At 44.5% G+C, this 16,721-nt stretch overlaps 1 protein-coding gene across 1 annotated transcript in view; it reads right to left on the reverse strand.

Moving 5' to 3' along the window:
• Positions 1 to 221: 221 nt before the first annotated feature.
• The window catches only part of MARCH3 (membrane associated ring-CH-type finger 3), a 147,583-nt gene continuing 131,083 nt past the window's right edge, over positions 222 to 16,721 (reverse strand). The window contains exons 4-5 of the mRNA XM_008067853.2: positions 8,037 to 8,246; positions 222 to 1,420 (exon numbers count right to left, since the gene is read on the reverse strand). Coding sequence (XP_008066044.1) covers positions 1,262 to 1,420; positions 8,037 to 8,246 — 369 coding nt within the window. The 3' untranslated portion in view covers positions 222 to 1,261. The remainder of the gene's footprint in view (positions 1,421 to 8,036; positions 8,247 to 16,721) is intronic.

A 16,721-nucleotide genomic window follows, 5' to 3' on the forward strand; every position in this document is an offset into this window, starting at 1 on the left:
CTCAGAAGACACATCCGCTCCTGGCCCCTGTGAACTCGCAAACGCAGGCTACGGCTCAGGCCTTTACACCACGATGGATAAAAGAGGAAACCCTTAGAAAAAGTCTATTTTGGCCTGAGACAGAATTGGCTCATGGTTGGGGGAAGGCACTGTGTGGGGCTCCTTTTTTTGAAAATCAGACAAAAGGGTCTTAGAATAAGTGCACGGCTGCTAGGACAGGCTTTTTTGCCACATTACCTGTCAAGCTGGAAATTCAATAGAGCAATGGGAATGCTAATTGATATGCAAAACAGGTCTAAGGTTCCTAGAAGTGTCTAATGATCCTCCAACTCATTACGAATGCAGAATTAAGATGTGCACTCAATGAGATGGGAGTGAGAGCACCAATCTTTTTGCTTTTCCTTATTTTTTTCTTTTTAAAGCCTGTTTTGGGAGACTTCACAGGTTTTATGATGAAAAAAAAGTATTGCAATCAGCGGGGTTTGTCTTTCACACACTGGATATTTATTATTAGAAAATAGCTTCTATCAGCTGTCAGTACCAAACAAGTTGAAAGGAGTGAGCGTCTCACTATAATTTTTTTTAATCTCCTTAATGATATTTAAATAAACAGCTCACTGTGTGGAGAGTTGCCACGCCTTTTTTCCCTTTAAAAACTGAATAATTAAATGAAGTTTAATACAAAATGTTCTTCAAATATGACTTGTTCTGCAGTTGTTGTGCTGTCTCCTTGAGGAAGGGACAGAAAAGAGATGAAAAAGATCACTCAAACTATCAAATTGCCCCAAAAGAATCCACAGTAGAAACCGGGAAACAAATAAACTAACTCAAAACCCATCCAAACCAAGAAACCAGTTTTTACGTGGCTTTTCGATTTTGATTATCATCTAAGTTTAATATATATATATATTTATATATATGTTTGAAATAGTCATAAAAAAGGAAGAATTGAATTGCATCCTTGGCAGGACAACCTTCCTCATATGTTAAAGAGGTGTTCAGAAAATTCCATACAGTATCTGCTAAATAAACATGTTTGGCAGCTTAGCAAATATCATATGATTGCAGCATCCATGATTTGGAGTAAAACAGCATTTTCTTTCTTCCGGTGGAGGTCATTTGCTGGGGCGATATGCTAACATGGCACTGGTTGTTCTCAGACCCACAGGCTGAAGGAAGGGCTTGGTGGTGGCTCACTGCATGGCCCAGGTGCTTCCAAACCCCAAACAATGAATCAACCGGCCAGCCAACCACACAAACATCAAACAATTGTTTCCTTTGAGTTCCTCTTGACCGAATGGAGACCCAGCAAAGACTGCTGGTTAGAAGGTACGTTGACAGACTTTGGAATGAGGAGAATCACCCTCTGATTGGTCCGACGCCATTCGTTGTACAATCGACAGTGGTACCTAAATGACACCTGGGGATGGAAGAGGAAAAATAAGGGGAGGTATTCAGGTGAGCAGATACTGATAATCAATCCAAGAAACAAACGTGTTATTTAAAAGAGCTCCAAAGAGCTGGTGGCACTACAGCAGGGCAAGAACCCTGGGTACCCCTGCTCTAGCACAGTTGAGTGTTGGGAGATTGGGCACCAACCAAAGAGCACCCACGTGTGAATACATGGGCAAAGCTTGCTTGGTAGCTTCCTCTGTTCCTCCTCATACTGGGTAAAATCAGGATATGAATAAGAAAATGAGGTTCTGAGTTCGGATTTATTTGTGGGCTAGTGGTATTCTGGGCCTCAAAGCAAAAGCTATGAAGAAGGTTGGCTACCGCAGCAGGACAGAATGGACACAACGCCATTCCTTGCCTGGATGTGTGACCTGGGCAATGTGCCCACCTGACCCCAGGTTCCTCTCTGTTAATGAGAGGAAAGCCAGGGTTTCATGTACTATCCTGCAGGTTAGACGCTGCACAACTCACAGTACCCCATTCACTCTGTAATATGAAAGATGCCCTTTGCTGTGGATAACCTGCACAACTGCTTGGTGGCTGTGACGGGTGATTCCTAATTGCCTGCAGTTTCTACAACTTCCAGTGAGGAAGGCTCAGCACGGACACTGACTCCCTAGATGTCTTTATGAGCCTCAGTTTGGGCTCAAAACTTCCATGGGTGCCCACAGTGCCTTGTTCCCACCTCAGCATGGCAGTGAGTGCTCTGTACCTCACTCTATATGTTTCTCTCACCCCTGGCACTGAAGCATCTTGAGAGTAGGGTTTGTGTTGTGTTCATCTTTGCATGCTCAGCACCTATCATGGTGCCTGGAACTTAGGGAACTGCTCAAGAGAGTTTGCTGAGTAAATGAATGATTAACTATCCTATGCTTTTTGACTGCAACTCTGCTTCAAACAGTATGAGTGGTGAATTCTGTGGTCAACTGTGACACAACAGTGCCTGAAAAGTGCTTGCTTTTTATGCAAATATGCTGGAGTGAGATGCTTAAACCCGTAACTTGTTTTGGAGAAGGCTGGCATAAAGCATTGATGGACTGCCCAGAAATTCAGAGTCTGTCCTTTTGAAGATATGAAGATATATAAACTCAGGGTAGATTCTAGTTTGAGTATCTCTAGATGACTAGGTCAGTATTGGGAAGGTGTCTGTGAGCTTAGAGTGATGCATCATCCAGGTCTAGATGATTAATCATTTGGGGGTGGAGGTGGGTGGGTTGTGATGACCCCAGTAAGGGTCTATGGTGGTCAGAAAGTGGGCTGAACTGATGGCTTGAGTTTAGAGTTTCTGGAAACAGAGGAGAATGCAGGCCCTCGATCAGAACGGGCTTGTTAGTTTACATGGCAGGATCATGAAATTCAAGGCCACTCAAATTTCTGAGACTAGGAAGCAGATGCCATAGGCTGAGTGCCAGAGAGATTTAGGTATGAAAATAAAAGCTTTTAAACTCACACAGATGTGATTTTCTCTAAAAGGCCCTGAATATGCCAAAGTGAATCCTTTTTTTTTTTTTTTTTAACTTTATTGTCTTGTACCTATTCTGTCCTGCTGCTGCTTGGTTCTACTCACAAATATAAGAGAGGCGGGTTGGGATGCCAGTTGTTTAGGCCCAAGGTCAGCAAAGAGGTACTTGCAGACAAGTACTAATGAAGAACGCTGGCATGCAAGAAGTCTGATATCTGAAAATATTACAGGAAAGTTAGATTTCAATTCAAAAGTCCCATACTCCATGATGGTGAGAGCTGTGCTCTGACATGAGTAATCAGAGAAGGAGCTGTGGGTGTTGGTGTCAGGGTGCAGGCTTCAGGCTTCCAAGGCAGGCATGGAGCCCACACCTTCCGCTTAGTGGCTGTGTGACTTGGGGAGGTTGTTTGCTGTCAACAAAATTTAGTTTCCTTGTTTGTAAGATGTGGACAATGATATCTGAGATAGTGCATATAAAGCACCCAGCACAGAGTACACAGCTTAGTGTTCTTGGTCTGTTATTTTGCGTGTGTTAAATGTGAGGAAGAAGATGATAATTTTGTGATGCTTCATAGATACAGGGAAACTGGAGAGAGAGAGAGAGAGAGAGAGAGAGAGAGAGAGAGAGAGAGAAGTAGATAAACAGATACCGGGCTGTTTCTTTAAGGCCTTACTCTCAGTGTGGCCGTGGACCAGCAGCAGGCTGCCTCACTTGGGAGCTTGTTAGACTATCAGTATTTGGGGCCCCACCCAGACCTGAAGAATTGAAGAATTAGAGAGTGCATTTTAACAAGATCCCCAGGTGATTCACATGTTCATGCAAGCCCAAGAAACACGGTTTCAAAGAACACAGGGAGTCAACCACTTAGCAGGTCTTCTGGTTCCTTGGCTAGGAAATTAACAAAAAAACCCATTTGTGGGGACAAATGGATAAGATCTAATTATATATTAATCTATTTTAATTGTGGCTAATCACTACAGTCTGCAGGCAAATTCAATCAGTAAGAAGAAAGTGTAATAAGAAGATGACTAAAATTAAAGGCAGCTGAGCTCAACACAGAAGAACCCACAGGTTTGCAGCTTCCCTGGGTTAATGCCTGCTTCTGTCTTCATTTTTTTATTTGATTTTATGTTTTAGAGACAGGGTCTTGCTCTATCACCTAGTTTAGAATGCAGTGGCACAATCATAGCTTACTGCAGGCTTAAACTCCTGGCCTCAAGTGATCCTCCTGCCTCAACCTCCTGAGGCAGCTGGGACTGCAGGTGCAAGTCACCATCTCGGCTAACTTTTCTGATTTTTTTTTTTTTTTGTAGTGACGGGGATCTTGCTGTGTTGCCCATGCTGGTCTTGAACTCCTGGGTTCAACCAACCCTCCAGCCTGGGCCTCCCAAAGTGCTAGGATTACAGGCATGTGCCAGATACCTGGCCTTGTTTCTGTTTTAGATGATCCAAGACAGGCCATCCCTGCAATGCAATACAATAGGAAAAAAGAGGAGGTTTAATTTAGAGAAATAAAGAGGCAGTGAGGAAAAAATAACCATAAACAAAAAAATGCTATAACAATAACGTTAAAAACTTCATTTAGGTATTTCTTAAGTGTTTGAGGTTTTAAGGAGAGAGGAAGAAGAAAGCATTTAGGGCCACTATTCTAAAACAACTACCCCTGATGGGATGAATTTCCTGAAGTTTATTCGTTTACTTATCTAAAGGATATTAACTAACCTATCATGGCAAGGTCTGTTGTAGAAAGAGTTGTGATTGCCTGAATGTCACAAGAAGGTGAGAGAATGGGAGCATCTGCCCCTCCCCATCAGGGAGGTGACTGAGACTGTGGCAAAGGGTTGTTGTAAAGTCACAGCAGGCTTTGGGAAGTCTTCTGGTTAACTGTTTTTGCTTTGCTCTTTCTCGCTGGAAGTGAGGGTGGGATTTAAGCATATGATGGGGCAGGCTTTGGCATGTTGCCTTCCCAGCAATGGGCCCAGTTCATCCATCTCTGACTCCACAAGGGGATTCTGCTGAGCAGTCCCAGGTTGCTTGCAGGCTGTGCAGGGGATGTGTTTAAGCCCCACAGTGGGCCTCGTGGGGCAGTGTCTATTGGAGGTGCCCCTCTTTGAAAGACAGATTTAAATGATCACCCCATGGGACCAGGAGTTAGCTTTGGGGGGACCCAGTTACACATTCATTTTGTTCTGTGCTGGGCATTGGCTACTTCAGTGACATAGTGAGTGGAAAGACTTCCTGCACGGCGGTGCCTCGATTCTTGCAGCTCTAAACCAGGGCTAATAACAAGTTCGTTATGGACAATTTCTTCCTGCTTAATGTGGGCCCAGTTCTCACCTAGCTCTCTCTGTGTCTGCCCACGGACTTCAAATTGTTTATGACTTGCACAGTGATGTTTCTGGAACACTTCTCCCCCGAGCTCTCGGGGTGGAAATGGCAGAGGCCCTGGCCTCCTGGGCCCCGGGTGTGCTTCTGGAGCACAGAAAGTTCCAGAAGGCAGGACGCCCTGAGCCTGCGTCAAGGCTGGGTGCTCATGGCCACGTGAGCCAGTGAGAAATTCCAAAGGCACTTTGAGGCATGCGGCGTGAGTGCTTGTCCCTCTCACAGTGCCCAGCAAAGCCCTTCCAGGAACTGCACCTCTGAGGAGCCAGGCTTGGACTGACACCGTGTTTGTTTATCTAAGACATTTTCACAGCATATTCTCCTTAAGCTTGACAGCTTGTTTACAATGGGTTTCTGCCGCAGGGCAGTTTCCAAGTGCTGTCAGCTTCTGAGTTACGGCTCTTGCCAGGGCTGCTCAGTACAGCATTTATCTGGGAAGGAGTGATTCTGTATTCAGTAACCTATTGCTGAGCCGACTCCACAGCACGTTCTCCACACCAGTCAAAGGGGAGAAATGCCTTTCTTTCCCTCCTGCTACTTTGCATTTTATAGAGGGCTGGAGAGGGTGGAAGTTGGGGGAGCAGGGAAACCACACGAAGGAACGTGGGTTTGTGCTCTGCTAGGTGCTGGCATGGATGTTTGAGATGTTATCACACTCAGTCTTCCCAATGACCCACGGACCCAGGAGTTACCAACTATGTCCTCCATTTGTTGTATAACAGGAAGGGTGAGCCAAGGGGATAGTATCTTATTTGAAGTTATATAGCTATCAGGATGCTAAATCTTGGGTTTAAACACAGGGCCTTTGGATTCTAAATGCACGCACAGCATTGCCTCTTGGAGACATTTCTGGAAGGAAGGATGCTATCACTCTCCTAAAAGAGTCTAGTTTACGTGATTTTCCACCCAAGTCTTCCTTTCATTTGAGATGGAAGATAAAGCAGGGTCACATCTATTTTTCTCTAGAAATCTTCTTTCCTTTCTCCCCTTTCCCCTTTTCATCTCCTCCCCCACTTTCTTCTTGTAGGTAAGTGTATAGGCTTCACAAAGCAGGTTTTCATAAAGGTCTTAAATTGGTTTTGAAAGTCCAGCCTTCAGGCTCATCTCATCCGTCCCTCACCATGGGAACTCATCTAATAAAAAATCATAGATTAGAAAACCTTTAAGCATGGTAAAAAGCATACACTTACTTATCATTTCCCCAAGTACTTTCCCATGTACTCGTTCACTTCAATCTCTTAATGCCAGGGGAATTCTGCGGAAGGACATAGCTACTATTTCCACTTTACAGATGAGGTCACCGAGGCTCAAAGAAGTGAATGACTTTTCCAAGGTGATGCAGTTGATGGTGGAGGTCAGACTACTTAATCTCTTATTTCTAACCCCCCTCCCATCATGGGAGAAGCTTCTGGATTAGCTTCACTGCTTGATTCACAATGAACCAGAACACATTTTGGAGGAGTGGACTTTTAAAGGAGGCAATAACAGCTTCGCTTTGGGGCTTCATTAGCCTGGGAACAGAATGTCTACATTAACTAAAAGACTGAGATAAGTACTTAGTATTGGAACACTCTCTATTCACTAAGACACAAGTCATATTCCTCTTACTGAGACAGAAATGTGTCCCCCGACTGTCTGAACACTCATTGGAGGGGAGGCACAGAACTGGGAGAGCCAGATAGTGAGGAAGAGGGCGATGAACAGGGTTGCAGGAGTAGAGACTAAAGGAAGACAGAGATCAGGAGGAAATGCATGAAGCTAGAAGCAGCTTCCACATGCTGACACTCTGCTATGGGATATGGGAACAGTACACTTTAGACAGGAAATACATATTGAATAACAATGGAACGTGCTCAGTTTAGAAACAAGCCAGCACAGGAGAGTGACGCCAGGAAGCAGAGGGCCTGGCTTCTGAAAAGATTCTAGAGGATAGTGACGTCCTTCCCTGTGGCTCTCAGAGGGAAGCATTAAGAGAGATCAAATGTTGCACTTTGTGGGTGCTGCCAAATGGTACCCAAGCAATCCACTTACTGCAAGAAGTTCAGAGGAAAAAAAGAGAGATATTTAAAAATTCTCCCTCCTATACAGCGGGAACACATTGGAAAATGGCCTTCTTTGGTGGCAGTTTCTCAGCTAGATAAATTAGTGCTTTTATGGGCAACAGAGTCAATATCCCAACACATGGAATAATCATCAGGCAAAGTGCAGCTCCACGTCCAACAAAGACATTAGGCTGTGTCAGGATATAAGAAGAAAATAACCAGCAGGGAGGATTCATGATCTGTGCAGGCAGCGACAGCAATGGCAGCCAAGTGCATCATTCATAATATACTACAATTCCAGCAAAGTGAGAAACATAAACAAGACAAAGAAAATGCCATGCCTCATAACAGATGGAGTTCTAGATGACTAGAGGAGAGAAATGTCCAAGGTGTGTGTCTTTGACTGATGGGCACCCAGAAGCTGGGTTTTTCTTTATTTGATCTGCTCTTAACAGTACAGATACACACACACACACACACAAACACACACACACACACACACACACATACACACACACACACACAGAGTAATACACCCAATCACACACACCCATAGCATTTGAAGGTCTGTTTTCTACTGGGCAGGTGAGATATGCTACAGACAAGAGAAAAGGCTTGTGCCAGCTGTGAGGGTGCCAGCTGTGAGGCTGCCAGCTCCAACTGGCCTGAACCCCAGGCCACGGGCCATACTTACTAGTGTCCAAAAGAGGTAAATAGTGAAGAGTGCGACAGTGAGTGCAATCAGTCCGACGGCTTCCAGCCGACTACTAAAGTGCAGGTGGTCCACGGCGCCCCGCAGGCACAGCCAGCCCGAGATGGTGGCCAGAGGAGTTATAAACAAGAAGCACACCATGTCTCCAAACAGAGTCCGCTTCTCATGCTGGGGGCCAGGGTTTCTGAGCCACTGCCAGGGAAAGGGAGACAGAGAAAAGCAAAGGAGAAAGTTAAATGCCCGTGTGGAGTGGAGACACACTGCTCTGAAGTTGTCTTGGCCTTCAGCATCTGGGAAAGGCACTTCTGACTTGTTCTGAGATAACAAGGAAGCATTAAAAGCTCATTCCCATGCCCCTGCCCCCTGAATAATAACGATAACAAGGATAATTTACAGTGTCCTTGCCGTAGAAGACTGCTTTTTGTGAAAATTGTTCAGAGGCTACTATTCTGAATCATAATGATTTTACGTGAAAAGGCAGAGCAGATGTTATTCTTTGAAGATTATAGCTGAGGTATAAGAAGTTTGGTCATGTGGACAAAGCCTTCCACTGGCTTCACCCGGGGACAGTGTGTAGGGAAGGATTAAATCAGCAGGCTTGGGTTACTCAAACCCTGCACATTCCCAAGGAAAGACTGTTTTTAGGACTGGCTCTTGACTGGCCCCTAAGATGAGCTCTGAGTCGTCGTAATATTCTGCCCGATAAGAGTATTTTGCATGCATGAGGCACTGGGCCACACAATTCCAGTCTGATGAGACAGTTTATGCCAACAAAGTGATTTATGATGAATGTCTATTTTTGCCCCAGAGGGCTGAAGTTTGAGCAGCTGAGGTCAATCACACAAATATTGCATGCCTAAGTGACTGACCCCAGTAAAAATTCTGGATACAAATGCTCAGGTGAGCTTCTCTGATTAACACCCTTTTGCATGTGTTGTCACAAATCCTTGCTGGAAAAATTTAGCATATTCATGTGACTCTCCTGGGAAAGGACATCTGTAGGTTTGTGCCTGGTTTCTCCTGGACTTTGTCCCATACACTTTTACCCTTTGCTGCTTTTAATCTGTATTTTTTTTGCAGTAACAAACCATAACCATAAATACAGCAATTTTCCTGTGAGTCTTTTTTCTTTTTGGGGGGAAGGTCCTCCTTGCCCCTGTGTCCTGGGGTCCTCCCCGCCCCTCCATTCAGGGTCTTCCCCTACCCCTCCGTCCTGGGGTCCTCCTCTGCCTTGTATCCTGTGGTCCTCCCTTACCCCTCTGTCCTGGCCTCCTAGGACCCAATCCCCTCAGGACAGCTCTAGGGGAATAGGACTGCCGGGACTGACTGACACATGGGGTCCCTCCTGTATGTCACTGTTCAGTGACACCAGCCCAGGGACAACACCCAGGGTGACCATTGGGAGGAAGAGCGGGAGGAGATGGGCGGGGCCACCCTGAAACCTCTGAGTCCTTCTAGTGAATCTTTGAGCCTAAGGGTGGTCTTAGGGACCCCAAACACAGAATAATACTCATCTGACTCCATGAACTCAGTAATGACCTTTTCTAGGACCCTGAACCTCCTCACTTAGGACCACCTTTGACATCTTGATTGTGCTACCATCTTGACCGAACCGACCCCCAAAAGGATGAAGGAAACCTCCTGCTTGTTGAAAGACTAAAGATGAGAATTCCTACGGGAAGGAAAATAGGAAATTTGTCCTCCCACTTGGGCAACTGCTGAATGCCTGCTGAAATGCTCTCCATAATCCATTCTACAAGAGATTACAATGTAATTCAGCGCTTACACAGTGGTGTCAGTTCACACTGGGAACGAGGCCTGATGGCTTTTCATCAGATGAGCATTGAAACACGTCCCCAGACAACTTGACATTCCCATCTCACTGGTCCATGTAGTAATGATAGGGGCCAAGGAGTCCAGAGAAGGAATGGAGTCAAACACAGGTGATGGGGTTGGGGTATGGAGAGACACTAGCTGGTTCTATCTTCCATCTTGTTCCCACCAGCCAACAGGGGACCAGCGCTGGCTGCCTGCTGGCGCATGCCCAGTAGTGCTGTGGGCTGGTTTGCCAAACAGCAGCATAGGGCTGCTGAGGAGAAAGCCAAAGTGGCCAGTGCAGCAAGTCCTACAAAACCATTGGTGGGAGGGGAAGGACCATGATGGGGGAGATAGGAGTGGGACAGTTGACTGGAGTAAGGCGAGAAGGCCATGCTCAAGGATGGATAGATGAAACAGAATAGCCGCAAAGAGGGCAGGCAAGTTGAGGGAAGAGCAGTGATCTGCTGAAACCTCAAGGAGGAGCAGAAGAGGTGGGAGGTAAGAGGCACAGAAGACGGTTTTCTGGGAGGCGCCCTTCCTCAAGTGTGTGCTTTACTCCCCCACATACCATCTTCCAGGGACAACCCACCTAAAAACAGGCTGAGGTGCTGAACAAAGTCAATCTCAGCTCAAAAGTGGAGATGTGTGTATTCAAACATAGATAATGGGAAGTTAACTTGTCTGTGAATATAAATAAAGCATTATACATATTTAGTATAAATACCAAAATAATCAAGTGCAAATGATATTAACCTTCAAACCTATCAGCAGCTTCAAAGACATTCAAAGAGCTGTTATTAATTAACACGTTCTTGCCCAAATACTGGAAACGTTACTGTGAGGTGGGGAGTAAAAAGAAGGCATTATTATCCCAATTTTACTGAGGCTCAGCAAGTTTAAATGATGGCTCCAAGTGATCCAGAAGCTAAACTGAGGAGAGGGTCAGCATCTCACTACTCTTATTCAGATGTGTTATTAGTGAAATATCTGAACATCAAAATCGCAAGACATTCAGACATGTAGATTCTTAAACAACAGCACTCAAATTGTAGCAACCCAGCCCAATACTCCTCACAGTTTGGATTTTCCTTGGAAGCAGACAGGAAGTCCAACATACTCTGCTCTGCAGTTCTACTGTAGAACATAGTAGGCCCTTGATACATGTGCTACAGATGTGTACAGACACGCTGACCTCATTAGCTGAGACTTCTCTCCTTTCTTTTGCTTGGAAATTCAGGATACATTTTATTACAACCAAGTTAGTGTTTTACTTATCTATATGGCTCTTGACAGAACCTTGGAATGACTCGGGTATGGGAGGAGGTAGTTGTAAATTCTTATTTATCTTTATCTGATGCAAGGTAATGTGCAAAGACAAACTAGAAATTATGATTTCTTGTTCCCGATTTCCTGTTTTCTAATTGTTCTTTGATCATCTGTATTCTCAAAAACATTTTTTCTTTATTTTTGAGTTGGGGATGTTCACTCTATCACCCAGGCTGGAGAGCAGTGACAGGATCACGGCTTACCTCAGCCTTGACCTCCTGGGCTCAGGTGATCCTTCCACTTCAGCCTCCTGAGTGGCCAGGACTACAGGTATGTGTCACCACACCTGGTTAATTTTTGATTTTCTGTGAAGACAGGTCTCACTATGTTGCCCAGGCTGATCTCCATCCAACTCCTGGGTTCAAGCAATCTTCCCGTCTTGCCCTACCAAAGTGCTGGGTTTACAAGAGTTAGCCATTGTGCCGACCTATATTCCCGAAAACTTTCTAGGCTATTTTATATGTCCCTGATCACCCAATAACATGGGTTCCACACTTTATTAACTCTATAATTTGAGGGCAAAGGTTACCCTGTGTTGTTTGCTGCTAGTCATACTTAGATATGGAGTTCTTTACATAGTACTATTATGTTAAAGTGTGCATCTTCTGCAGAATCCCAGGGGTTACTTATCTCTTATAAAAACACCAGCCTATGGGCAAGACCAGTGTCACTGAAGAAGAAAATTGCCCTTGGCCACGGTAAGAGCTATTGAGGATTCAGATACATTGATACAGGATATTTAGACAAGCAGAATTAAGAGAAAATGTGATTACAGCTTTAATTTCCAGCAATATGGTATTGTCCAAATGAATTACAGAATTTACTGAAAATAGAAGACTGTATAGTAATTTCAAATGATAATGTATACTTTATATTCACTGACATGATATACTGCTGAGCAGAAAAAAATTCACCTGGACAGAATATATAGTATGAACCTATATATGTAATGATATATTTATACATATATAGACATTTACATTTACAAAGACATGGTATGGTGTATTTACATAGACGAAGACCAGAGGTATACCTGGCAAAATAGTGGCTATTCTTGCTGGTGAAATTATGAGTGGTTTAAAGTTTTTATTTATTTATTTTTTGAGTTGGCATCTTACTCTGTCGCCCAGGCTGGAGTGCAGTGGCACCATCATGGCTCACTGCAGCCTTGATCTCCTGGACTCAGGTGACCCTTCTGCCTCAGTCTCCTGAGTAATTGAGATTACCAGGGGGAGCCACCATGCCCAGCAAATTAAAAAAATTTTTTTTGTGAAGACAAAGCCTCACTATGTGGCTCAGGCTGGACTTGAACTCCTGGGCTCAAGCAATCCTCCTGCCTCGGCCTCCCAATGTGCTGGGATTACAGGCATGAGCCACCATGCCCAGACTAAAATTTTGTTTGTATGTATTTTCTTATTTTTCTAAAATGAACATGGATTACTTGTGTAAATATGCATGTATATATTACTTATGTACAAAACATACAGACAAGGAGAGACAGAGACACACACAGAACCATAGAGACAGGACAAGGCAGGTAGGGGAGCTAGGTGTTTAGCTAGTGCATAGCACACTAAAGCAGCAAAACAACTATTACTGACCTACAGCTGGGGCAGGCTCAGTGCTAGGAGCTTAGTGTTGTTTATTATGCAATATCTCACTGGGTCCTCACAACAGCGTTGTGCAGTCGGTAACAATGTTCCCATTTCATAGATGCAGACAGTGGGAGCAGCAAGTTTAATAGCTCACCGAGGGATAAACAACAAGAGGATATTTATTACAAGTGAGATTCAAGCCAGTGTCACTTTTTTGTTCCTTGCTTTCTTACTAACATTTTCTTTTTGCACCAAATGGTATTTTTGTGTGTGTGTTTGGGGTGGAGGGGCAAGGTTTTTACAATTTTTCAGCAAGGTGGGACACAGTGAAGTCCTGCTGTTTTATGGGGTGCATCTGGTAACTGAATGTTTGGTTGAATGGCCAGGATGTTATCATGAGAATTTTATAACATCTTCTTAGGTTGCTGTTCTGTTCTGTGATAATTCTTTTACCAAGCCACAATGAGTTCTAGTTTCTGGGTGTTTAATCCCAGCTACATCATAAGAATTAATGCAAAACAGATAAAACGTGGTTCTCCTCAATTACTGTTCTGGTACATTTCTGGCTCTTATGTCTTCTACCTTTCTTATCGGTTCCATTTATTACACGTTGAATGTTATACCTATTCTGTAGTAGTAATCTTCATCTCCTAAGCATCCAATAAAGAGCAGGCAGAGGCAGAAGTCAGGTATGTTCATGTCTTCCCACTTGAGCTGAGCTTTACATCACTAGAGTCTAGTGCAGTGCCTGCTACACAGTAGGCATCTAAAGCTGAATGAATGACAATAACTTGTATTTCTTCAGCTCTTATTGTATGCCAGGCACTATCTTATAAGCTACATGTAATAATTTATTTACTCCTCCTTAATAATCTTTGAAAGCAGCATCATTATCACTGCCATTGTATAGATAGGGAAAATGAAGCACAGAGAAGTTAAATAACTTATACAAGAATGGCCTTTTGCTGGGAGTGGTGGCTCACATCTCTAATCCCAGCACTTTGGGAGGCGGAGGTAAAAGAAATGCCTGAAGCCGGGCTCGGTGGCTCAGCCTGTAATCCCGCACCTTTGGGAGGCTGAGGTGAGTGGATTGCCTGAGCCCTTGGGTTCAAGATCCGCCTGGGCAGCGAGACCTCATCCCTACAATAAATAAGAAAATCAGCCGGGCGTGGTAGCGCGTGCCTGTAATTCCGGCTACTTGGAAGGCTGAGGCGGAAGGATCGCCGGAGCCCAGCAGGTCGAGGCTGCGGTGGCCGGGAGCGGCCACTGCACTCCAGTGTGGGCGACAGAGTGAGATTCCAACTCAAAAAAAAAAAAAAAAAAAAAGAAATGCCTGAGCCCAGGGGTTCGAGACCAGTCTGGGCAACTTGGTGAGACCTCACCTCTACAAGACAAAAAAATAAATAAATAAAATTAGCCAGGCATGGTGGCATGTGCCTGTAGTTCCAGCTACTTGGAAGACTGAAGCAGAAGGATCGCCTGAGCCCAGCAGGTCATGGGTGGCTGTGAGCGTGCCACTGCACTCCGGCCTGGGTGACAGAGAAGACTTCAACTCAAAAAAAAAAAAAAAGAAAGAAAAGAAAAAAGAATGGCCTTCACTTTGGTTCACGTAGTCTAGCTCCAAAAACCATTTCTAACTACTCTACAATATCATCATTCTTATTATTAAGCGGGGTAAGGGAGTGGATGGATGGAGTGAAAAGGAAGATCAAGCCTTAACTGTTCTTATCAGTACAAGAAGGAATATTTACTTATTGTGGTTACCTGGTGTGAGACACCAACTAATTTATTCTGCCACTGTGGTTGGGTTTTACAGCTAAAATACAATTCTCTAAGAGTCTTTAGTTTAACGTTAGTCCTTAGCTTATACTTGGTGGTTTGCTGAAAATTCAAGGTCAGTGATTGAGAACACTAATTTGTGTGGCATCATTTACCTGATGGTCTCAGCCATTTGGCTGCCAGGGGCTCTGTGGGCAGCCCAGGGCACCCTTCTCGCCTCTTGTTCTCCAGTTCCATCAATAACATGAAGTAGACAGAGATCATGCCTTTGAAAGCCCCAGCAATGAGCTGCCTGTTTTTCTGTAGAGATCTCATTCCAATCACTTAACTTGTTACTGAACCACAAGGTTGATTTATTCTTGGAAATAAGTACAATACACAAATAAACAAACCAACCAGAAACCTCACTGTAATCAGTGCCGTAGGGCCTGAGACAGTAGGGTGGATAAAGCCGCATTCTACTCCTCTGACACAGCATCATTTACTGGCTGAAAATGCATACTCGAGGCAAGCCAGGCACCAGTGGCCACTTTCAAGGTGGGTTAACTGTGGGTTCGGATTTAATTACAGTGTCAATATGTTAAATCTCTTACTGGTGGGTGGGGGGCAGGAGGTATGTGCTATAGGATGTTAGATTCTGCCTCCCAGGCTCCAAGTTAATCAGCTTAAATCCCCAAGGTAGACAGGACACCGTGCAGGTTAGTTTGTACTAGAACCAGATTACACTTTGGTGGCTAATAGCGCCGATCGATTACAACCTTCCCCATGAATCTCCTTAATGAGAAACCATCACAAGAATGAAATAAACTGATAGAAGGGAAACCATAACAAATTTATGGAGCTAGGAAAACAAGAGAGAAGACTTGGTCTCACAATGTTTACTCACTTGGGCTTATCTGCCTGAGTCTCTGTTAACCCAACACTTGGCAGGATCATTAACCTTGCCTTTCTTGAGATGGGTCTTATTCTAGAAGCCCAACACATTCTAACACTAAATTGTCTCACTTGTCTGGGGAGCTGGAATGTGAAAGTGTGATGATCAGAGGGTCAGTGACAGGTCTCTTGCATGATTTAAAACTGAAGATGGAACCTGAAAAGCATGCTTTCCAGTTAACTTGAAACAGAGAACAAAAAGAAACTCCTACCAGTGTTTAAAATCACTGAACTCCACAGTCTATCAGTCAGTTTCCAGGACAGCTGAAGTCTCACAGAGGGAAATCCTAACTCCAAGGGACCTAAGGAGATGCTGGCTCCAGATATCCATCAGACTAGCTTGTAACAATGCATCTCAAATGAGAACTTCATAGAAGTTTTGCCCAAGTCTTGGCCTCTGTCCAAGCTCTAGATGTGCACATTCAACAACCCATTCAACATCTCTACTTAGATGACTAATAGACAATCCAAACTTAAACTGTCCAAAACACAACTCAGGATCAGCTCGTACCTCACAATCTTTTTTTGCCTAAGTCTTCTGCATATCGGTAAATGACCAACCACCCTGTCACTCAGTCATTCTGTTCCTTTCTGTGTCTTTGTCCACACACCTAGCCCAGGACATGTGTAAGGCCTATCAGCACTGCAGCATTCATCTGAAGGCTGTCCACTTCTCTCTGCCCCACTGCTGCCCCCCAGGCTGGGTCACCAGCGTCTCCTACTCCTGCTTCTGCTCTGGCCACTGCACTCTAGCCTGGGCACCTTACTTTCCACCCTACTGTCCAAGACAACAGTCAGAATGAGCCTGTAGAAATAAAAATAAGATCAGCCAGGCCTGATGGCTCATGCCTGTAGTCCCAGTTACTCAGAGGGCTGAGGCAGAAGGATCACCTGAGCCCTGGAGATGGAGGTTGTGGTGAGCCGGGATCATGTCACTGCACTCCAGCCTGGGCAAGAGTTACACCCTGTCTTGGAAAAAAAGAAATATAAATTAGCTCATGTTGTGTCTTTGCTCAGAACTCTCTGATGATCAGAATAAAGTTCAAACTCTCTACCTGGGACTACAAGGCCCGACTTTATCTCTTCCTATCACTCTGACCGTGTTTCCTATTATCTTGCCCCTTTCATTTCTTTTTTTTTTGAGTTGGAGTCTCACTCTGTCGCCCAGACTGGAGTGCAGTGGCCACTCCTGGCCACCGCAGCCTCGACCTGCTGG

Source organism: Carlito syrichta, unplaced genomic scaffold, assembly GCF_000164805.1.
Source record: "Carlito syrichta isolate Samal-C Ts95f unplaced genomic scaffold, Tarsius_syrichta-2.0.1 Scaffold309791, whole genome shotgun sequence".
Classification (NCBI taxonomy): Eukaryota; Metazoa; Chordata; class Mammalia; order Primates; family Tarsiidae; genus Carlito; species Carlito syrichta.